The sequence below is a fragment of the Megalobrama amblycephala genome, linkage group LG11 (genome assembly GCF_018812025.1).
Source record: "Megalobrama amblycephala isolate DHTTF-2021 linkage group LG11, ASM1881202v1, whole genome shotgun sequence".
Lineage (NCBI taxonomy): Eukaryota > Metazoa > Chordata > Actinopteri > Cypriniformes > Xenocyprididae > Megalobrama > Megalobrama amblycephala.
Genome location: NC_063054.1, coordinates 26,119,856 through 26,144,855, shown reverse-complemented (window position 1 = coordinate 26,144,855; position 25,000 = coordinate 26,119,856). Strand labels below are relative to the sequence as shown.

At 36.2% G+C, this 25,000-nt stretch overlaps 2 protein-coding genes across 4 annotated transcripts in view; one reads left to right on the top strand and one right to left on the bottom strand.

Moving 5' to 3' along the window:
* sesn1 (sestrin 1) overlaps positions 1-17,025 on the bottom strand; it is a 46,059-nt gene extending 29,034 nt beyond the window's left edge. Inside the window, exons 1-2 of the mRNA XM_048206997.1 lie at positions 16,939-17,025; positions 16,089-16,408 (exon numbers count right to left, since the gene is read on the bottom strand). Of these exons, the coding sequence (XP_048062954.1) occupies positions 16,089-16,364 (276 nt within the window). The 5' untranslated portion in view covers positions 16,365-16,408; positions 16,939-17,025. The remainder of the gene's footprint in view (positions 1-16,088; positions 16,409-16,938) is intronic.
* A 585-nt stretch (positions 17,026-17,610) lies between these two features.
* On the top strand, positions 17,611-24,706 carry cep57l1 (centrosomal protein 57, like 1). Of its 3 annotated transcripts, none has more exons than XM_048207002.1 (11): positions 17,611-17,806; positions 18,167-18,347; positions 18,425-18,601; positions 18,715-18,836; positions 18,973-19,089; positions 20,791-20,868; positions 20,968-21,060; positions 21,197-21,268; positions 21,680-21,909; positions 22,019-22,163; positions 24,029-24,076. In XM_048207002.1, exons 1-11 carry the CDS (start codon positions 17,786-17,788, stop codon positions 24,059-24,061), a joined length of 1,269 nt encoding a protein of 422 aa, XP_048062959.1. In that variant the 5' UTR covers positions 17,611-17,785; the 3' UTR covers positions 24,062-24,076. The 3 variants fall into 3 exon arrangements, with proteins under 3 accessions (XP_048062959.1, XP_048062958.1, XP_048062956.1); XM_048207001.1 differs by lacking the exon at positions 24,029-24,076 and adding an exon at positions 24,221-24,706 and having other exon boundaries at positions 17,613-17,806; positions 18,197-18,347; XM_048206999.1 differs by lacking the exon at positions 24,029-24,076 and adding an exon at positions 24,221-24,706 and having other exon boundaries at positions 17,615-17,806.
* Positions 24,707-25,000: the final 294 nt, after the last annotated feature.

The window sequence follows — 25,000 nt, the reverse complement described above, 5'->3', positions numbered from 1 at the left end:
CAGATTGACTTAAGTATGAGAATGAGCACTGAGTTGCTACACAAACATGTGAGGGGTGGGGTGAGGGGATTCAGAGAGATAACACACATAGAACGCATACTGACAAGAAGGGGAATGTGTGGAAGTTTCTGTGTGTCAACAGTTTAATGCCTGCAAACATTATCACTTTCAAAGTGCAAAAGATTAAATGTATATGAAGTTTCCAATAAAAACATAATATTTTGCAGTAGCAGCACTTTTACTTTGTGTAAAGCTTTTGTGTATTATATCCAACTATCGGGAGGCATTTTGTGAGAAAAGTTTGTGACGTTGTCCGTCCTGTCCTTCAGTCACCCTTTTAAAAGCTAGATGGTGGGGCGATTGTGTTGCAATAGGCATTTGAGGTCTGAATCATGCTCACACATATACACTTCCACTACCTCTCATTCACAATGTGAGGCCTCTCTCCCTGTTCTTCCTATTGTTTCACACAAGCAGACAAACTCCCCTCAGCACATAAGCTCCTTCAGCTTTGTCCTGAGATGGTAAACAAGCTGAGATATGGGTAGAGATGAGGGAGGGGAGAGAAAGTGCCACTGATTCATAACTGACGAGTAACTAACACCTGTCCTTGACCCTGTACTGAACTGTACTATTACTTGCCTTACACATTAAGGAATGTACAAACGAGTCTTGTCTTTTTTACAACAAGGTGATATTGTTTGTACCTACTATTTTATTGCAGTGTAAGGGGCCGTTCACACAGAATGCATTTGACTGCGCTGCTTTTGGGTTACTTTTTCTATGTAAACATGCACTAGACAGACGTGTTTGACCATCGCGCTGACTACAGTATTGACTATATACAAGGGACTTTTTTGCCTTCAAAATTTCACTAATGTGAAGTAGTGAATCAGTTAATTCAGATAATTCATACAAATGAGCTGATTCAAAAAAGCAATTCACCAATTCCTTTGAATCACTGTGCAGAAATAGCTCTGAAATATCTTATTTTATACATTTAAAGCTGCAGTCTGTAAGTCTTGCCTCTTTGTCGCCATCTCTGTTCGAAAGCTGCAATTGCAGCTATTTGCAGAATAACTGCACGCCTCACCAATTCCTTTGAATCACTGTGCAGAAATAGCTCTGAAATATCTTATTTTGTACATTTAAAGCTGCAGTCTGTAAGTCTTGCCTCTTTGTCGCCATCTCTGTTCGAAAGCTGCAATTGCAGTTATTTGCAGAATAACTGCACGGCTCCTCAGCGCGGATGAATCTAATGTTTTGAGGAGAATGTGTGGCTGTCAATCACAGCAATGGTGGACACTGTACTTTGGAATCAAAGATTGTAGTCTTGGAAGTATGACCAAAATAAGAATTTTCACCAAAAAATGTCATCGGAACAAGTAAGTAACACGTCTGCCACTTTTGTTCTGACCAACTGAGAAAAAAAAAACATTACAATAAATCGCGCTACCAATGGTGATTAAATCATATCGCATCAAACCGCGCAAATTATAATTAACGTTATACTTTGTTCTCAAATTCTTAATGTTAACAAAATCAGCATTGCGCGACTAAGTGTATTTAGTGTGTATTAGCGTTACCTGTAGATTTCAAATTCTGTACAGACTAATAACTATTTGTCCAATAGAAAAGGCTATAAATTATCTGCCTCGCATGCGATATAGCCTACTAGCTGGGACTCGTTCTTTATGTAAACAGACGTGACATAATGACGCAAAGACGAATGGCGGCATGCTCGAAATTTACCGTTGTGAATGGGGGTAAGGTAAGGAGATAGTTTTGAACACTGGCTGGTTATGTACTTGCTCAAAAATAGATTTTGGATCATTTTTAACCAAAAAAGGTTACGGACAGCATCTTTAAATGCCTTAAAATGTTCACAAATTTTCATGATATATTAAAATAATGTTGAAAACTGTCATCCTAGTTGAGATTTTTAAAAAATAATTAAGATTTAATTCATAATGATTTAATTGAGCTACTTTTTGTTAGTAGTTGCTTTTAATTATATGAGTAACATGGGAAGTTTAAAGGCAGCTTCCCAAACATTGCTAGCCTTTAAATGTCTTCAGTGAAATGTGTGCCGACAGGTGGCAGGTGAATCTGGACCGTCATATCGCATGTCCAAACAACTAGCAGCTGACCACACAAAGACAAACAGACAGAACAAAATGTGTCCTCACAAGCCACAGGCTCACACTTGAGATTCATAAAAACGTTCCTCTTTTGGTTTTTGCTACCGTTGTGTGGCCTGTAGTTTGTTGTCATATGATCAGACTGGCTTCTTTATTTGTCCCTATTAGCACATAATGACTAAGATTAGGCCTATCAGTTAGATAACAGCAATACCAAACACTCCGGTGCCTTGGCCATGGTCTGCGATAAATGTGGCATATCAGCATGAGCCTTCTGCTTGGTTCAACTCCACTGCTAACATGTAAATAGAACATGATACTACATAGTCTGAACAGTTTAAACATACCTTCTTATGGGCCATTCAAACAGAACACGTTTTTCCATTCGACAGCACTACTTTTCCATTGTTTTTCAATGCAAAACAATGGAACATAAAACTAATTATTGTCTTATCAGCCAGAATTGTAATATACTGCATCCCTACAAATATACCATCAATAATAACACCCAGTGCAATTATGTATCTCATTGAACTGAGGAAAAAAAACATCATTGGGTTGTTTTGAGCATGAACTTGTCTAATAACACTCTGTGGAAACCCTTTTTGTCATGTTTATCAGTCAAAAATATGGCAGATATGCAAAGTGCAACAGACCTGTTTCTCATTTGCACTGAGCTAGAAAATACTGCACCAAAGAGGGTCATACAGAGTGCAAAGCATATGCTTCAAAAGCAACACAATTTCAAAGACATGCACACTGCCTACTGTTACACACCCCTACAAGTATGTTAGTCTTCTTGTTTCTTTCACATTGAAGGGTCCCCTGTTTTCCACTGCAGATTGTTTCCTGTTAATGCTTGAAAATGTGCACATTTTCTTCAGTCAACGTCTCTGTTTAGTAGAACGGTCAATTGGATTTATTAAATTTAATGCATTAGCTAATCTAATTAGGTAAATTGACGTCTGTCGAGAGGAAAAACAAATGTGACACTAAAATAGAACTTTACTTTGACCAAGCAGTCACACTCCCTCTTGATGAAATACATAAATCAAAAGTAGATGTACCATGAAGGCATGTTTTGTTAGTAAGTGCAGAAAAACATTTTTTTTTTTTTTGGCAGATGGGAGCTATTTGGGATATGATTTGATTCCAGGAATGCCTAAATAGGAGCAATAAAGGGAGTAGCTAAAGATGCAGGAGAATCAGTGGCTTAATGTGAGTCAACTCCTTTTGTCTCCCAGCCATCACCACAAACAAACAGTTCTCCGCTTTCCAAGAAATTTCTGGGACATATCCAGCCATATGGTCCACACCCCCTTTTCCAAGCCCCCTTTCCATCTTCTACATGCTTCTGTCTCACTCTTTTTTCAGCTAGCACTGTTCTTTTTTACACAGGACACAAACACATTCTAGGATTCTGGAGGTGTGTATCCTCTCAGCCAATCACAGTGCGCTCATGCTGTGAGTCTCAACCAATGACAGAGGAGTGGGGGTGGAGCCACTAAGCGATATGTACTAGTTGTTTTTCACTGTACTCCATCTCTTTCTTTTATCATCTCCCTCTCACATTATCATTCGCTCTCTTTCCCTCTCTATTAATTTATTATACTAATGAAGCAGAGGTCAGGACCTGGCATAAATAGACTATGAACTGCTCATATTGGGAAGGTCCCCACCACCCCCACTTCCACATACTGATGACAGTTATTGAGTAAACTGGTCGGAGGGTGGGTCTGGCTCATAACTCCAACTGAAAGCACTATCTGTACTGAACAGATGCAATAACACCTGGCCATTAGTTCTAATGATGGAGTCAAAACACACTCAAACACTCAGTATTAATTCAATCCAGTTATTAAGTCAGCCAGACATTATCACAAAATAAACCAGACAGGATGATAAACCCAGGTCCCTGATACAAAGAGAACGTGAAGTGATATGAGAGATATTAAATTGAAAGAGCTATGAAAGAGATGGGTTGCCAGGGACAACAGTCAGTTATACACTTTAACAGTCATTATATAAAAATATTTGACTATAGAATGCTGCAATTAGCTGATCAGAATCAAGTATTCAGCAACTAAAATGGAAATAAAACCAGTTCAAAAAACCACTTTTTTTTTTCCAACAGAAATATGTTTTTTATTGTATTATATCTATTACAATAATATTTCTTTAACTGCATAGGAAGGATCTGTAAGATATTTTCATATTTTCAAGTCTCTTGTGCTCACCAAGGATACATTTATTTGATAGAAAATACAGTAAAAACTTTAATATTGTGAAATATTATTACAATTTGAAAAATTTTTTTTTTTTTTTTATAAATGTTTTGTAACATTATAAAAGTCACTTTAGATCAATTTAATGCAGTCCTGCTGAATATATATTAAACATTTGAACAGTACTGTATATGGTTAGAGAACATGATTTAATTTGTTTTCATTTCAATTACAAATCCAGACAAACCAGAAAACATCACAGGCTGGCTTTGACGATGGGCCTAAATGTGATACGTTTTTTAATAGTTACTTACATAACAAAAATATTAATAGCAAAAAGCTACCAATATGTATGATATTTGTAAATAAAATGGTTTTATTTCAGAGAAATTGGGAAAATAATTAGTAGTTCAGTTTTACAATATGATATGTCATTAAGCTTGTAAGGTCGCTAAGGTCATTCAAGGCTTCAAGATCATTCTAGTTCAAGTTGGAAAGAAAAAAAAGAACACTCCAACATGTGCATCTAAAACTGTCCTACACACATGCTTCAATGAGTTCACATAAGGTTATAGACATGCTATGAAGTCTATAATTGTCAAAAGCAAGCTAACAGTCTTTAGCTGTTTATCATACCACATCATACTTAACTAGGGCCATTGCATAACACAATTCATAGCTGACAAATACATCAGTCAAGCCATTTGCTAACACATTAGGTACCTAGCAGGCTCTTGTGTCTTTACACTGATTTATATGTAGAGCTAGTTTAAGTGTCGTCTCAAATAGATGAAACAAAAGAGCAAAAAAGTTTGGAAAAAGTAGTTCCTTTTTAAAGTAAAAAATCATGCAATATCTTTTAGCAACCGCTGCTAACTTGCTAAAACAATCAATGTAAGGCCCACCATGCGGCCATGGGTTAGATATTTACCATCAATTGTTAAATAATATATAAAAAAATGAATGTCACATGAACATCTCAAGACCGTCAGACAGCTGACCACACAGACTACGTCCAGACAGAGAGGATGGTAGCAGGTGACACTGCTGTGGAAACCTCAACTAAAAATACAAGCATATCCAGACATACCGATAATAATGTCATGACTGGCGTCTTCAAAATGGTTTTGTCTGCCTAAAAAAACACAAAACAATATGCGCACACACAGACATGCAAACCAGATTGCTGTTTGGGAGAGAGACAAATATTGCATGATGGTTTTCTTAGGTTCTTCCCTAAATGTGTACAACATGTTAGCGAGTGACTCAGTGCCAGCGCTGGCACACATATCGCTAAATCAGGGTTAGAGGTGGGTCACTGATTCAAACCTGTCCTAAAAGCCACCCACTTGACAGAACAATCCAGCCATACCTTGCCAGGCTCAACATTCAAAATGTCATACCAGTTTTTTTGTGTGCTTGAACTGGTGCAGACCTGTCAAGCTAATGCCAGTTATTTAGTTCTGAAGATAAGGAAATACAGGTAAAATAAATTAAATAAGGAGACTCTGATTTTGCTGATTAGCTCAGCAAAAACAAATGTGCTACTTAAATAAAAAAAAAAAAACAAACAAACAAACAAAAAAAACAAATATATATATATATATATATATATATATATATATATATATATATATATATATATATACACAGTCAAACCATAATTTATTCAGACACCTTGAACATTTCATTCATTAATACAGTTTATTCACTATAGTAAAAATATGACAAGATCTCAGAAAACATTAATCTTAATTATGTCAGATAACACTTAAGCAAAACATGGTCAGGTCAAAGTGTCTGAATAATTTTTGGTTCCAAATTTTTAATCAATTTTACTGGTAGTCCACTGTATGAATAATTTTTGGGTATAATATGTCAGTTTACTTTATTTTGTTATCCTCACTTACATAAATGAACTATAGTGTACTGCACCCACTAGTAAAAATATATCAAAAATATCAAAAATATCTGAATAATTTTTGGTTTGACTGTATGAGTGTGTGTATATATATATATATATATATATATATATATATATATATATATATATATATATATATATATATATATATATATATATATATATATATGTTTATTTTTCAACTTGTAAGTAAAATAAAAATAATTATATAAATTATTACTTTTTTAATAAAATTAAAAGTGCTACTTACACTCATTTATAAAAAGAAAAAAATAATGCAATATGCTTAGTAATACATATTAATATTTATTTTATTAACTAAATAAATTCAAGTAAAACCAAAAATAAGTATAAATTATTGATAATTTTTAAATTAAATGTGCTACTTAACACCCTCATTAGAAAAAAAATGTATACAATTTATATTTAATAAATATTATTTTTATTTATTTTATATGTTTCATATTTAAAAAATAAAACATACTTATATTAAATATTAGTATTTTTACTATACAATCTTACTATTTTTTTACTACTTTTTACTTTTTTTTTTACTATACTACACAAGTTTAATTTTGTTATAGATACAACCAAAAGACTGATATCATGATATTTTCTAAGAATGAACTTCATACCAAAGCACCAGCACTCTGATATCCCTAGTATATACTTTAAGAATGTGTGCTATTTATCAGGGAGGTGGAAAATGCCAAGAGTCCAGAGGGAGACATAAACATGGCTAACATTCAGGTTATGAAATTGATAGCCCTGTTTTCTGTTCTTCCTTTCACTCCTCACTGTCTCTCCCTATCTCTCTCTAGTTGTAACTCATCTCTCACTCCTTTCAGACCTTTTTATTCAGCTTCTAAACATTCCACCTCTCAAAGTTTACTTATGAATGAGATTGTCCTTTCATCTTTGTTGAATTCCTTTTTCAACTTCTCACTGCCTCAGTCATCATAGTGATCTGTTGCTTCCAAACACGCCAAGTTGTTTGGGTTCCAATTTATGTAAATTTTTACCTGAGAAAGGCTAAGCATGACATAACCATCAAAGAAAGCTTTTCAAGGTTTCCACAGCATCCATTAGAAAACCCTCTGAGATGCTTGAACAGTGAGACCTGCGTCACATCACAACAAAGAAGAAGATACTTAGATGGATGGGTGACGTGTGTTGAATGCGCAAGCATGAAAAGCCTGTTACACTGTTGCATTAACTGGAGACTCATACTAACCCCAACACACAACGTAAACACTGAAATGTAATCTCAGTATTCCTCAAGAGGCAAGTTCCTTCACCCACATTTGGCCAAGGATTATGCCTCATGCCTCGTGTCAAACCTTAGAACATAGCATTACTGCAAAATGTGACTTCTCAATGATGGTCAAATCCTTTTCACCTACCCAGTGGAAAATGATGCACATTTATAGGGGGCTTCATTACAATGAAGAGGGGTTTTTCCATCCTACACCTGCCATTGTCTTTTTCTGTAATTTTCCCATGAAAATAAAATCACACAGGAAACAGAAATTGCTTCCATAAAGGTAGCAACGATCAAAGCTCAAATACTGGGATCAAGGCCGATGTTACTTAAAAAAAAAAGGCTATGTGTAGAGAATGCTTCATGGACACTACTATGCAATAAAGTTTAATGGTCAATTTTATTATTTTTAGGCTTTGACTCAAAGACCCTGAAATCTCCAAACAGATTTCTTCTTCTACTTTGCCTAACAACACAGTTTATTTCTGTTCTCTATTTCACATCCCTCTGATTTCCGTTTTTTTTTTACCCTATGACATTCTTATGCTCTATAACAACAAAAAAACTGTTCATTTCTGCAGGAGTAATGCCACTTCCTCTTTGGGTCTGGTTACACGTGGGTTCTGTGGCACGTGTGGCTGTGGCTCACGTTGCACCTTTTACTCTGCAGAAATCCAGCATATAAAATGTAATATGCATACATTTTATATGCCCCCCACACACACATGCAAAAAAAAACAAAACATGCATGGTGCCCCGGATGTGGCCATAATGGAAGCTGAGAACTTCTCAAGGTGCTTTGCTTCATCAGGTTTGTGGTCATTTGACACAAGCGATGATGCATTAAAATGTCCTGTAAACAATTGTGCTGATTGGAGTCTCCAAATTCAATGAGATTAAACAGCAGCCGCCATTTTCAAGGTTACACCAATTTATGTCCTTGAGAAAGAAAGAAGATGTTTATTTCAATAAACTGAATCAGTTACTCTCATAGAAACTCAAAGGACACTTTAAATGTGAAAAATTCATTCAGAAGCACTGAGATGATGGAGATGCTTACATCTATAAAAACTAAATTACACCTGTCTGTGTTTAACGTGCACTCCACAGATCATATGAAACACTTCATTTGTGGTTTTATAAATGGATGGCTAATCACAGTGAGGTACTTCTCAGGACAATAAAAGTGTCCAGAACCTGTTGATGATGTGCTTTAAAAAAAAAAAAAAGTGAAACAGCGGTTTTCTCTTCTAAATGATCAGTTGTGAAAGCTCTCATTTAGCCCTTTATAGAGTACACACACACAAATACATTAATATCCAGAAGCTCCAAATATAACTTTTATTGAATTAAAAAAAAAAAAAATCAAAGCTGAAACTAAGAGTGTTTATATGATGACATACTGTAAACGGAAATTTTTTTCTTTTGTGTTTTCATGTACAGCCTTGTCAAAACCATCCCTGTTCACATGGATCCGCGAAACTAAAAGCGACTAAAAACACTGTATTATGCATGGCAGGCCAGTAGGTGGCGATGTCCTGTTGTAAAGAAACACTATGCGCCTATAGACTGAACAAGTAATACGTATGCTGTCACTGTTTTCACAAATTCACATTTTTGTAGTTTACACGGAGCTGATAATGGTACAATTTTCAAAAACTTGCACTTTGAATCCTGTTTTCAAAAGTTTGCATTTTCAGGCCCCCAAAATGCCGTTGTCATGTAAGTGATGTTATTGTCATGTAATTGTTATTGTCGTGTCAACAGACCCAAAGTTTTCCGATCTTTATACTTTTAACACACTCACACATACATGTCTACTTGTTTAGCCCAGGGGGTCAAAGTTTGGCTGGATAAATGGTCCCAATACCCCCTGCTGGTAGATGCTGTAACTACCATTCAAAGTTAGCGGTGTATTCAGACTAAATAACATTTGCAAGCATAATATTACATTATAGTACAGTAGATGTTTTACCAATGTCCATTTCTTGTTTGGAGGGCTCTAAAAAGCATTAAATGGATATATATTTTTTCCTTTGCCTTTGACATCACAGGATAGTCACTAGTGAAGGCCTTGCCAGTCAATGTTGTCATGACGTCATTGTCCTGCATGTTATGGGCAGCTAAAAATCAACTGCTAGTGAGATGAATGGGAATGTTAATGGTATTATAGACATACATTTAAAAACCTAATCCTGATCCTTGTCTTGACACCAGGAGCAAAAAAATAATACAGCTCTGCAAACATTTAGGTCAAGTGGTGGAAATTTCCGCTGTATCAAGCTCAACGCAGTCGAGTTAGTATGTGGCTTTATAATGAGGTAATGGCGCCCTCTGGTGTTCATAATTTTACACTATGGGAAAAACTTGGTGTTGTGGTAACTCACCAGATTACCACAGTATTGTCACAGAGTGACCAATTGCCAAACACAGCTTTTATATAACATTCATGACGTGATTTAAATGTCATTTTGAGTAAAAGTCAACAGTGTTGCATGCATTTGACGTAATCTAAAAAAATAGGTCTCCTCCCTGACCATGGGGACTAAATCCTTATTCCAAAACTAACTATAATATGTGAAAGTTTGAAATTATTCCCAAATCATATCCTGTATGGATCCATGTGCACAGCTTTACATGCATTCATCCATATTAATCAACAACAGATGGGCTGTAATCTGATCCTTATACACAACATAACATCCAACACACTCAAAAAATTTGTTCCCTTGCTTTGTCCTCATCTTTCTGCTGTCTCCAGCTTTCACATTGGTAGCTTTGCCATCAACAGATTCTGCAAATCATCCGCAGCACTTTCCTCATCTGACTTATTTCATGAGGTGTTTGTGCAGATCAACAGAAAAGGCATTAACAGCACTCTCATAAAAGCATTAACAACGCTCACAACACTCCCAGACCGAACCAGCAGGGGAGAGAAAATGACACATACACACACTGCCTTAGAAGCCAATGTGTTAACTGTGTGATGTTATGTTGTGTACTGAGTGTTTGGGGAGCGGGTGTCTTTCATTCCATTTTCCATCCAAATAAGACTTGTTTTTTGGAACCAGGCCATTTTTCACATCCAAATAGGCGTCATACCTCTAAGGTCAGAACCATTCCTCAATTCCTAGAGTTGAGAGAGGATTCTAAGGATTTCACCCTCCCCTCAGCACAGTTACCACAAACAAGTTCCCCTCCCCAATCGTGGGGTTGTTGTTCTCCAGAGCTCTATGCTGTCATGATAGCCCCCTTTCTGAACAGGGGTGAAAACAGTCTGCAGATAGTTTTCCACTCATTTTCTTTCAATCTCTCTATGGTAAAGTATAAATACAGTGCCTATTTCCTTTTCTCCACACTTAACCCACTATTGCACAATGCTGCCTCAGGGTGACAAACCCATTTTCTTCAGTCACACAGTGCATATAAATGGCAATAAAATATAACAAAAAGCTTTTTGTCATACTTTCCTGATGGCTATGTTAAAGTTTTTTTTTTTTTTTCTGGCATGGTACACTGTTCAGGGGAAGCTTTTGCTCCAGAGATTTGCTTTGAGAAAAGCTTTTTTTTAAACCATCATAAATATGATTTACATTTTTTAGTAAGTAAACTTAATTTTAAAACATTTAGTCATATAAATGATTTCTATGTTTCACAGAAATGTGTTTGTTTCATAGACGCAACAGTGCCAAAGTGGAATGAAAAGCATCTGCCTTTTAGTCCCTAATTAACATTTAAATAAAAAGTTAAATTATGAGCCAATACTATTAGTTTCCATCATGCAGCAATAAAGGTCCATTCACACCAAGGATGATAACTATATGAAAATATGGAAGTCAACACCACACCATACTTGTTCACAAGACACTTCTTGGTTGTCTTTGCAATTTAGGCAGGAGCATTGTCTTGTTGAAAAAACAATCTGATAATGTTCTCTTTAGATAACAACTTTTCATTTGTGGGAAGCAAGCCATTCTGCAACTCTAAATCATTAAAGGTGCCGTAGAACGTCTTTTTAAAAGATGTAATATAAGTCTAAGGTGTCCCCTGAATGTGTCTGTGAAGTTTCAGCTCAAAATACCCCATAGATTTTTTTTATTAATTTTTTTAACTGCCTATTTTGGGGCATCATTAAATATGAGCTGATTTAGGCTGTGGCCCCTTTAAATGCTCACGCTCCCCACCCACGGAGCTCGCGCTTGCCTTTAACAGCATAAACAAAGTTCACACAGCTAATATAACCCTCAAAATGGATCTTTACAAAGTGTTCGTCATGCAGCATGTCTAATCACGTAAGTATGGTATTTATTTGGATGTTTACATTTGATTCTGAACAAGTTTGATAGTGCTCCATGGCTAACGGGCTAACATTACACACTGTTGGAGAGATTTATAAAGAATGAAGATGTGTTTATGAATTATACAGACTGCAAGTGTTTAAAAAATTAAAATAACGACAGCCTTGTCTCTGTGAATACAGTAAGAAACGATGGTAACTTTAACCACATTTAACAGTACATTAGCAACATGCTAACGAAACATTTAGAAAGATAATTTACAAATATCACTAAAAATATCATGTTATCATGGATCATGTCAGTTATTATTGCTCCATCTGCCATTTTTCGCTGTTGTCCTTGCTTGCTTACCTAGTCTGATGATTCAGCTGTGCACATCCAGACGTCCTGCCCTTGTCTAATGCTTGAACATGGGCTGGCATATGCAAATATTGGGGGCGTATACCCCGACTGTTACGTAACAGTCGGTGTTATGTTGAGATTCGCCTGTTCGTCTGAGGTCTTTTAAACAAATGAGATTTATATAAGGAGGAGGAAACAACGGTGTTTGAGACTCACTGTATGTCATTTCCATGTACTGAACTCTATCTTATTTAACTATGCCAAGATAAATTCAATTTTTAATTCTAGGGCACCTTTAAATGACTTTTCACAATTAAGTAGATCAACAATACCAGCAACTAAAAAGGCTCCCCACACAATGACACCTCTTCCTCCATGCTTCACTGTGGTAGAAATGCATTTATTATTATATTTCTCAGCAGATTTTCTCTGGAGCATCACCATGCAACTAGTTTCATTATGATTCATCACTCCACACACAATTTCCGATATTCCGATATATTCTGCCAAAAACTTCTGTCTTTGATGTTTTTCTGAGACAGCAATGGCTTTTTAAGAAGTACATTCGCTTAAATTTAGCTAATTTCCCAACCAATAATTTGTGGTTATGACACTTAAAAGCGTAGTGTTTAGACAAGTGTTAATCAGTCTTAATTTTCCAATTCAAATTAGACCAAATTACCATTTTATGTAACTGATTTTGAAAAGTCATGACCAGTCTTGAAGAAAAACATAGATGACTAAGTTTTAAGACTAGTCTAGGCAGTTTGTGCAACCCATCAAAAGAGTGTAGCCTTAACATTACTAGCACTCAGATCACTGAACTGGTGCCAAATGCCATGGTGACACCCAGCTTCCATACACATACCACACAAACACAAACACACATCCAGTCCACATGACCCTCACAAGGCCCACAGCTAATTTAAGACCCAAGGGAAGGAATCATTTTCAAAGCCTGGGTGGACAACAAATACACTCCTTTACACCTTTTTATAACATATAATTTTATATAATATAAAAATTCAGCCTAAGTATTGTAATATTATTCTAGAAGGCCTGGCATCTTTCTTTCAGGCTAATATCTAATATCAAAACACATTTACTTGATTATTAAAATAAGAAATATGGGAACACAAATATAAATATTATTTGTCAAATCCTCTTTGTGTAGATCATTTGCAAAGTTGAGTACTTGTGAATTTCTCATTCATGACTCGTATCACATCTGAATAAGAAACGTGACACTATGAGCCATAACGAACAAAACACAGGCCTTAGGAAATCTTACATAATTTCTAAACTCCTTTCAAACAAGTGGACTGACACTGACCTAGATCTGCCTGTCTATCCACAGCTTCTCAGGGCTTATCACTGCAGAAACATGCATTAGTGCACACATACATAAACACACTCTCACAACAATGCCCAAGTCACTCAGGTGCGAATGTGATGCACAACCGGAGGATGCATCCTGTTAGTGTATTATCAAGCAAGTGGGCTGCACCATACACAATGACAATGAAGATGCCACGCTAAATCAGTAATCTTTTTTTTCTTGGATTACTGCTTCCTGAGGTCACATCCTGAGTGTGTCTATGCCTGCCAGCATCTGTGTGGTGCACACTGAATCAAAGGTCAATTTTATTTTTTCTCACTGCTGCTGTGGCCTCATTTGTCACAGCCCCTTGAATCCCATAATTCCAGATATCAGAGCAGACGGCTTACCGCTGATACAGTAAGCAGAAAAGGTCAAAAGGTCAACACAAAACAAGGGAGGAACATCCTGTCATGTAACAAACCACAACACAAAACAAGCATCTAAAATAGAGGGCTTTTTAAACAGAATAGGAAGAGACTATGCATTCACTTTTTTTTTAGTGTATATACAGTAAGCATATATATATATATATATATATATATATATATATATATATATATATATATATATATATATATATATATATATATATATATATAGATAGATAGATAGATAGATAGATCAGACATGAAACTCTAGTGGGCACAGGCTGACAGGTCCTTTACATGCAATCTGCAAGCAATCACATCATTACCGCATGGCACAAGCTGATTGGCCTCTGTTGATCCTGCAGTGCATTATTAGAGCTCCTCTGGAACCCTCCACCTCCCCCAGCTCCACCTGCCTAGATCTGCTACAGGATTTATGTATGTCTATTTATGCAGCAGCAGCATATCGTACATGCGCAGTAGTGTGTCTGTGTATCTATTAGCATATTAAGTCCATACTTGATCTGCAGCAACGGCAGCAATACTCAACAGCAGCAGCAGCATAGCAGATGTAGTCTACCGAGACCAAATACATTAACATTGTCATATTCAATAACAGGCTAAAACTATTCAAAGAGTTGTCATGATTGAAATATCTATATCTATTTTTTTTCCACTAGTAGAGTTTCAATTGCGATTTCATATATTCTGTCCTTATACATTAAACCAAACTGATTCTCACAGACCATTATAATAAAATATCATCGTACAGAAAAACCATTCAGTCAGAATATCCTTGATCTTTATCAGTGTCCACGTGTATGTGTCTTTGCATATTTTTGCCATGGACACAGTGGAGTGACATTCTGGGTTAATTAATCACACATCTGTGTTAATTACCAAAGTTGTTGATCCTGAAAAAATAACACCAACAAAGCAAACTGCAATAACTACATGCTATCCTGACATCAAAAGATTCCTCTCTGTTTTTCTGAAGGAAAATTTTCAGAAAAATTCTCCCTTAATCTCCTCTCTTTAGGATTAAAGAAAAATAAATAGTGATAGTAAATAGCATTCAATATACAGACATAGGCCAAATGGATTTACATACTCTGGTAAACCTTTCAGCATAATCTACAAGTAAGGAGAGTTCCTGATCCTTTTTTACCCCTCCACTGAACTCTGTGACACTAAAGGCCTCAAATACTGTAAGAAATGACCTGGTCCCCTAGCTCCCTTAACCCGGGCAGAGCTATTTTAAGCTGTGGCGCACATACAATCCCGCATAAACAAACACATACTTGTGTAAACAACAAACATAGTAACTGCTACACTTCACCTCATCATATCTTGCCTATCGGCAATATCAAAATATCTTGCTTCAGTTCTCATGCAGTTTTTTACTTACAAGCTACAGACTTTTATAATAATGTTAGTATGGTGTGAAATTAAATGAAAAACATAGGAACACAGGGGAACATTATTAATGGCAGAGCCAAACCCCAAAATCCTACTTCTTTATTATTCGCACACTGCCTTTTAAGAATAAATGGTCCTTCAAGGGTTCGCTTTCATGATTTTTCCATGACTTTTCCAGTGGTTTGTGATGAATGGATAAGGATTTGCAAAACAAAAAAAGCATTTTATAGAAATCACACTAACAATAAGTAAATATCCAAGCAAAAAGAAACACTTTAGAATTGAGCATAAACATAAATATTTATATTAACTATAAAAATGTCCATGACTTGTCAAGTCAACCTTTAAAATTCACAGATAATTCCAGGTTTTCCATGACGTGGGAACTCTGGTCATCATATTAGTTGAAAATATTAAAGTGAAATCACTGATATGTATTTTAAATTAAGACTGCAACAGAACTGAAGCTAAATATTTTTTTCTAAATTCATTTAGATAAAGAAATGACTCTCTTTCCAACAATTTCCACCCGTATCATTTATACAGCAAGTTATAAATGCATGGGGGTTGTTCTGCACAGATGTGGCGCAATTATACACCAACATATTATTTGCAAGGGTGTTTTCTTCTTTTTCAGAAGACACAAAGAATATGTAGAGCATATGGTATTGTTGAACATATAATTAATATAATCTTAACTATTAACTCAATAATTACTATAATACCTACCTGAACCCTCTGGAGCAAACATATGCATTTCTCTCTGACGTCTTCATAAGGGCACCTTTTGGAGAGCATCAGGACATGGGCAAGAAGAGAGTTGAGATCACTGGACAGACTGTCATCCATGGCAGAGGGAGAGGAGGACTGTGGGTCCGGTATTGGCCCGATGTTCTCTATTCTCTTCAACACCTCCTGGTGAATGAGCTCCATCGCTGCATTTCTGGAGCTCGAGTCTCTACTGCCCAGAGCATCCCACCTTCCCGCAGAGTCTCTCACATCCATCACTGTAACAGTCTACTATTCTTCAGTTATAAACACCTGACAGACTGAGCCATGCATAAGACAAAAAAAAAAAAGGTGTGGTAATTATTTATATGGTCAAAACAATCCAAAGCTTGTAAAGGAATTCTGCAAATTCTAAAAATGTTCCATATTCTGCTAATATATACAGACGTGCAAATGCGTGGGCATGTCTTAGCAGGCATTGTGTGTATATAATGTGGTGAATTAAACAAAAGTTGTAATGTTTTTGTGTGTGTGTGTGTGTGTGTGTGTGTGTGTGTGTGTGTGTGTGTGTGTTTTCTGTTCTTTAAACAGAAGGACTGACACAATTTCAAATGTCTTGGCAAATAATTATCTATAGTTTTCTATAAAAATTTCAAACAAAAAAAAATGCACTGAGTATAATACAGAAAACACTGTAAAAAACCGTTGAATGACGTCCAATCAAGTTCAGTTATTCAGCAACTTCCAAATATATAAGGCTACACAATTAATAAAACCACAAGTGTTGTTAGTAATTATTAAGCGCGTTGTATTTATATTTGTGCAAAACATGTCAGATGAAAATACTTACTAAATTCACATTCTCTCTAGTCGTCCCTGCTGCCGTTGAATGAGACCTTCCTGCGCTCTAGCTCTTCAGTCGATTTCAGTCCTTTGCACAGGGCTTGAGTTAACAATTGATTGACAGGTAGAACAGTCCAATAGTGTTCTAGAAAAAAAACTAATGGGCGGAGACATACTCACCAAAGGCGTTCCTGTCAGGCCGCGCCTCCCAGTTCAAATAAAACGGGAATTGTAGTTCAGGCGCTCGTTCTCAAGGTGGCGCAAATGCAACATAGAACTACAAATACCAATTTCCACATAAAAACATCGGTAACTGCAGGGGCCCCGCCACCACTTGTTTATCTCAAAACCCTTATGATTAATGCAAAGCTTTCACCAGATATTCATGTATCTTATTCAATGAAAATATGTTAACTAATCTCTAAAAAACAGAACAGATGTGACTATTACATTACGCCCAGCCTATTGTATAAGCAATGCACTCCTGTGTCCATTTGTGAATTTATTTTTTTAAATGTTATAACCTAAGCCCCGAAGTTGTGTCTGAGCCTGTAAAATTCCAGCATTGTCAAATCTAATCTATCTATCTATCTATCTATCTATCTATCTATCTATCTATCTATCTATCTATCTATAGTTTTCTTTTTTAACAACGGTATTTGTCTTGAATGCAGAAGCTGTGGTCATTGTGTGCATGAGGAACCACTGAGGGCGGTAAAAGAAGAGGGAAATTTGAAACTGGGCGGCGCTGTCGGCCACAGCTGTTAACATGGTGACGCTCACAGCTAATTCATATGTACCTAGATGAATACATCATTAATTTTTATGTGAATAAACGAAGAAACTGATTGATAATGGATCACTTTGGAGATCAGGTATATATACTTTATGCTAAGTTGTCTTATTGAGGTTGTTATTATTCTTAGCGATATTTACGTTGACGTTTCACAGTCGTTAGCCTCATTAGCTTATTTTTGTATTGAGCAGCAGATTTGGGTTCGTTACGCATTTATGCAGCCTAGATACAGCTCTCTAGGCTGTAACACAGCCATTAAACTATTTATCCAGGGCATTTATATCATTTGACTGTACTATATCAGTTTATACAACAGTGTGGCTAACATGCTAATTTGTGAATGTTTTTTTTTTAAGACTCAGTGTAGCTAGCTGTATTTATTATCTTTTCACAAAGTGTTTGTTTTTTTGCTAATTTTCTAATTATTTACGAATTTCAGAGTTTAAACCTGGACTCCCCATCTAAACAGAGTTATGTTGGCAGTTATTACCAGCCTCCAGAGACGCTGTCAAGGCCCCTGTACATGAACACAGTCACAGATCCACGGGACAGAAAGAGCTCAGGTGTACAGGACATCAGCCCACAGCTTTATCAAAGAGTACCTGATGCTGGAAGTAGAGGTAAATTGATTTGCTGTATCCAGATATTTAAGACCAAATATACAAGTTTCCAAACAACATTTCCTGTATTTGAGAAGCAGTGATAGCAGCCCTGAAAACACTGCAGGAGAAGATGCGACGCTTGGAGCTGGAGAGAGTTCAGGCAGAGAGGAACATCCAACAGTTCTCTCATGCTGCTCGACATCAGGTAGATGCTATTACAAAGAGAGAACCAGAGAACAACACACAAGAGAATCACTCCACACAGAGGAAAGGTAACAGAAAGTGTTGAACAGCAGTTATTCATTTATGAAGAGAAAGTTTTTGGAAAGTCAAATACAAAATTAGTATGTACCTAGTCTCTGTTCCTTTTTTTTTTTTTTTTTAGAGCTGGTTTCAAAAGTTCATTCTGCAGAAACGCGTTGCTCTCTGCTAGAAAAACAGCTTGACTATATGAGGAAAATGGTGGAGTGTGCAGAGAGAGAGAGAATCACTCACACAGACAGACAGGTGAGCAGGCAGACAAAAGCTTAAATATGCTGGGAGTACTCATCTGAAAAATACATTTTGAGTACAACTTAAGAATCTTTCAATGCCCCTCTTTATCTCTCTTTTTTTCTTTTTCACAACTCTAATTGGTCTGTAGGACTCTCTTTGCAAGGAGAGCAAACATACAGACCCACAAATGCAGGCGCAGCTCAATAAATTGGAAAGACTGGAAAAGGAGTATCTCAAACTCACTAGTACACAGTCTGTGGCTGAGGTATGCACATATAATATTATATTCATGATATAATGATAAAAAAAATAAAAATAAAATAAAAATCTCTCATGCTCACCGAGGTTACATTACAACAATACAGTAAAAACGGTAATATTGTGAAGTATTATTACAATTTAAAATAATAGTTTCTTATTTTAATAAATTTAAAATGTAATTTATTCCTGTGATGACAAAGCTGAATTTTCAGCATCATTACTCCATTCTTCAGTGTCACATGATCCTTCAGAAATCATTCTAATATGCTGATTTGGTGCTAAAGAAACATTTATTATTAATAATATTATCAATGTTGAAAACAGTTTTTGCTGCTTAAAGGGTCAGTTCACCTAAAAATGAAAATTCTGTCATTTATTACTTACCCTCATGCCGTTCCACACCCGTAAGACCTTCGTTAATCTTCAGAACACAAATTAAGATATTTTAGTTGAAATCCGATGGCTCCGTGAGGCCTGCATAGGGAGCAATGACATTTCCTCTCTCAAGATCCATAAAGGTATTAAAAACATATTTAAATTGGTTCATGTGAGCACAGTGGTTCAATATTAATATTATAAAGCGACGAGAATATTTTTGGTGCGCCAAAAAAAACCCAAAATAACGACTTATTTAGTGATGGCCGATTTCAAAACACTGCTTCAGGAAGCATCGGATCATAAATGAATCAGTGTATCGAATCTGCTGTTTGGAATGCCAAAGTCACATGATTTCAGCCGTTGGCAGTTTGACACGCGATCTGAATCATGATTCGATAGGCTGATTCATAATGTTCCAAAGCTTCCTGAAGCAGTGTTTTGAAATCGGCCATCACTATATTATATTTTTCTCGTCGCTTTATAATATTAATATTGAACCATTGTGCTCACATGAACTGATTTAAATATGTTTTTAGTACCTTTATGGATCTTGAGAGAGGAAGTGTCATTGCTCCCTATGCAGGCCTCACTGAGCCATCGGATTTCATCTAAAATATCTTAATTTGTGTTCCGAAGATTAACGAAGGTCTTATGGGTGTGGAACGGCATGAGGTTGTGTAATAAATGACAGAATTTTCATTTTTGGGTGAACTAACCCTTTAAAATTTTGTGGAAACATTTGTGATTTTAAAAAAATAATAATTTTTGTTAATAAGAAATTGATACTTTTATTTATCAAGGAGACATTAAATTGATCAAAAGTGACAGTGAAGACATTTATAATGTTACAAAAGATTTCTATTGCTTTAATAAATTTAATGCAAATAAATGCTGTTCATTGAACTTTCTATTAATCACAGAATCCTGAAAAAAGTATCACCATTTCCACAAAAATGTTAAGCAGCACAACTGTTTTCAACATTGATAATAATAAGAAATGTTACCTCAGCACCAAATCATCATATTAGAATGATTTCTGAAGGATCATGTGACACTGAATACTGAAGTAATGATGCTGAAAATTCAGTTTTGCCATCAAAGGAATAAATTACATTTTAAAATGTATTCAAATGTAAAACTTTTAATTTATAATAATATTTGTGCAATATTACTGTTTTTACTGTATTTTTGAATAAATGTAGCCTTGGTGAGCATAAGAGATTTCTTTCAAAAACATGAAAAATTTGTTTCCAAATTTTTGACAGGTACTGTATATAGGACACTGTTTTGATTATGTCATTATGTTGATGATGTCTTTTGTCTACAGAGGAAAATTGAGCTCTTAGAACAGAAACTTTTAGAGGAGGAACATGAACGCAAACTTGTGCAGGAGAAAGCAGAGAAGGTAAAACAAAAAACACATGTAAACATTCTCAAAAAATAGATTTATGAATCATGCCAACTTTTCCCTAAAACATAATTTCATCTCTTTGACTTTCATCAGTTGGAGCGAGAGCTTGAAAACAATCTCCTCTCCCTTTCTGTTGCGACTCAGCTTAATAAAGGCAAGAAAAAGAAAGGCAAGGCCTCTTGCAAGGTAAAAAAAAAATTGTTCTGCAGTAATGTATTGTGAGCACTAGGTGGCAGTATATTTACAGAACAGAATACTCTCAATGTATTCTTAATGAGTGGTTTTAATGGTGGTGTTTTTTCTTTCTTATATATTATTTCAGAAGTCCCCTTCAGTGAAGGTGGAAACTGCCACCACTCCTAAAGCTAAACGCCTCCCATTTGTGGCTGGAACAGTGAGTATTACCTCACCCTGACACAACAGTGGAATCCAAAACGTCTAAATTTACTGATGAAAATGCAAATATATAGAGATATAGAGAAATACATGACTGTTCAAAAGTTTGGGGTCAGTAAGGTGTTTTTATTTTTTATTCTTTGAAAGAAATTGTCATTTTCATCAAGGATGCTTTCAATAAATCAAAAGTGACAATAAATACCTCTATAATATAATGTTACAAAAGATTTCTATTTAAAAAAATACATATATACTTTCATTAAGGAAAATAATGTATCACGGTTTCCACAAAACTGTTTTCAACATTGATAATAAGAAATGTTTCTTGAGCAGCAATTCACCATATTAGAATGATTTCTGAAGGATCACGTGACAGACTGGTAATTAATGTTAATTTTCTCTCTCTCAGTCGACCAGTCCCAGCCACTCAGTCAATGCCAATGTTCAGAGTGTGTTGCATATGATGAAGCACAGAAACCCACGACTGTGTGAGAGAGTGAGCGCTCTGCAGAAGTCATGTCCTCAGAACCAGCGGGTCCATCGCAGGCCTTCGTCCTCCCCCAGCAAGGCGTCTTCCGCAATGGGCAGCCTCTCTGAACTTCTGCTCGCCCTTCAGGATGAACTGGGCCAGATGAGCTTGTGAGTAACACCATCCTGACCATGAACAGATCAAGATTAGCTTTTGAAATGTGTTGGAAGGGAGAGTAGGACAGAATTTAAATATTGTTTCTGTGTGTGTGTGAGACAGTGAACACCAGGAGCTGGTCAAGCAGATAGATGAGACTACTAAACGAGAGCTTCGTGACGATCTGGAGCGAGAGCTGGACTGTCTGGTCAAGAGAATGGAGGAGAAAGCAGCTCAAATCTCCAAACTACGCAAACATCAGCAAACAGTGAGTCTACTTTTTTTTATTAATAGAGGGTATGCATTGACGTCACTTTCCCGCCGGAACGCGCTCCCTCAGCCAGACTGAGTGGTAAAAGAACCTGCTGCATGACTGGATTTAAAAGGGGAAACTGCTTAAACGTGAGTAAAACAAACAAATACACTAAAGGTTGGGCTCAAAAGTGTTCCTTACAAATCCTAATCCATGGATATTGACATGCAGCCAGGAATCGTGTTTCCTGACATTTATATGTGCCTGATTTCGACGTCAGGGAAATACATAAAGCAAATCAGCCTGTGAACGCTTTAATATAAATACAATATAGGTAGGTTTAAATCTGAGTAATCACTTATATCAATGTTATATATATCATCGTATTGTCCAGCCCTAAAACCTGTATAGTTTTTGTCAGTGTTTATTTAAAAACACACAATTATGCAGAATATAAGATGGAAAATATTTAATTAATGAGTTGTCAACATAATATATAACAATACAATATATACGGTATGATTTTTACCTCAAAATCCAACATTTTGACAAAATGATAACTGCAAATCCATGTTTCTCTGCCTGAAGTCTAGTTGTTTCTGTGAATTGCAGTGCTCCATTTGCTGCTTTTTTCTGTAGCTTTCGGCAGTCTTTAAATATAGACCTCAGACTTTGTGTCAAATCTATTTGTACAGTCAATCACAAAACTCTTTCCCATTTGGGATGAGTTTGGTGTGTTTTTTTTCGCGGCATTCACACTGAAAACCAATGCTGCCACTCAGTCTTTTTGCCACTCAGTGGGCGTAACCACAGTCATAACGGTCGACGGTGACATCACGTGCATACCCTCTATTATAGTAGCACACTTACACATTCAGTAGTATTTAAAAAAAAATATTCTATTGGACAGTGATTCCTGATTTTCATAGTCATCGGATCACTGTTCTTCTCACATTACACAATAGTCTGGGGTACTATTTAGATATCGGCCAATGGATCGGCCAAACACACGTGAGAAGTGATACAGGAAATAACGTTAGATCACGGGTGAGACTGGATTTCTTCTTGGTAAAATGCACACAAGAACCTTGTGATCCAAGTTGCCTGTGCACCGATTTGCAGCCAAAAAGAAGAATATGAATGGTTGCTTGCAGAAGCCATGCTTGCTGATGTTCTTTTGCAGGTCTATAAGCATTTCTCAATATCAAGTACGCAAAGTTTGGACTTGCATCCTTGGTAGTTCAGACTTGATCGGCAAGTTTGGCAAGCCATTGACTTCCATAGCATTTTTTTTTCCTACTATACTGGAACTCATACAGGTTTGGAACAACCTGAGGTTGAGAAAATGATGACAGAATTTTAATTTTTGGGTGAACTATCCCTTTAAAATGGCTCCCTGATTACTGAACTAGGGAGCTGATTGAGATGCACCCACAGACAGGTCCAGATATTTAGCATGCTTAATAAATAACGTAATAAAGGGCATTGGCGATGCATCGGCGGTTCTCTCAGATCACGTCTTTGATCATACACACTACGCTAGTGTCACTCACGTGAACAAGCACCGATTTGCCTGGCATTTGTCGGCGATTTTCACAAAACTGTTGGCTAGTGAAAATCAGGCTAAAATCTGTGTTATCCAAGCATTAATGGCAGGGAAAACCTCTTATACTTGGGAGTGGCCACGTATGAGTTGTTTCTGGGTGTTTCTCTCTCCTATCTGCTTTGAGGTCTTGATAAATAGTTTTTTTTCCTGTTGTTTAGAATCCAGTATTCACATAATTCTTTTGTTTTATGAGTTTAATAAAGAACTGTCTCATCTTCTGTCCAATCATACTTTTACGTACGCCAGGTGACCTGTAAATCCATTTCCATTACAGTTTTGCCTGAAAAACCCCCTCATGCAAGCTTAACAATGGTTTTTTGCAATATACGTGAGTTCTTGTGGAATTTCCATTGGGCGTATTTTTAATTCACAATTTCAATTTGCACAATTTGAAGGGTAATGGAAATGCAGCTACTGATAAATATCAAGCTGAACTGCTTCCAAATGTATGTTATTACTCCTATAGGTTCAGAAACTCTCCCAGCCATCCTGTAGCCCTAAGCAGAAGCAGCAGAAGCCACACTGGGCCAGCAGTGTAGAGGGCAAAACTAGGGCAGAGAGTGGGGTACAACCATTGCCACCATCCCCTGTCAAAGCCTCACTCAGCACAGGACAGAAACAGATCAGGAGCAGTCATGAGACCCTGAAGCTCCTCAGAGAGACACAGAAACTGTGCTCTAGTCTCCGCAGACAGGACATCACATGGGAGACATAGTTACATTATCCTGCAACACACATCCGGGGCTTAGAAGAGTCACTGCAGTTCAAGAGGACACTGGAACAACGCCCTCAGGAAGATCACAAATCACTGATTCATCTGCTTCTAAATTCAGAAAGCCTTTATAACTTTCAATGACTTCAATGAGCTTAATTGATTTTTTTTTTTTAATTTCTGTTCATATTTTTTGTTTGAATAATAAGTTGTAAATAAAATATCTACATATGTTTTAAAGTGCAGACTAACTTGCCTTTTTAATCTGCAGTTAATTAGTAAGCTGATCTCAGATCACTTTACACAATCCAATTAATTTCCGAAGGATAAAATTAAGTCCAACCCTACATTTTTCCGGTTCGGTATGCTATTTCACCCAGAAATAAAACACAAAATATGAATAATAATAATTTAAATTAACACTTATTTTACGCAATCAGTTAAAAAAAAAAATAAAAGGGATGTTGATGAGGCTTTTTTTATTTATTTCACCCACTCAAAGTGTGAAAGAAAAAAAGAAAAAGAAAAAAATAA

What these genes read in the sequence shown, in the direction of transcription:
- cep57l1 (XM_048206999.1), top strand. Translation starts at nt 17,786, where the DNA reads ATGGATCACTTTGGAGATCAG. An exon ending in TCACTCACACAGACAGACAG is followed by an intron (nt 18,837 to 18,972) that starts GTGAGCAGGCAG and finishes ATTGGTCTGTAG; the next exon opens with GACTCTCTTTGCAAGGAGAG. An exon ending in AAGGCAAGGCCTCTTGCAAG is followed by an intron (nt 21,061 to 21,196) that starts GTAAAAAAAAAA and finishes ATATTATTTCAG; the next exon opens with AAGTCCCCTTCAGTGAAGGT.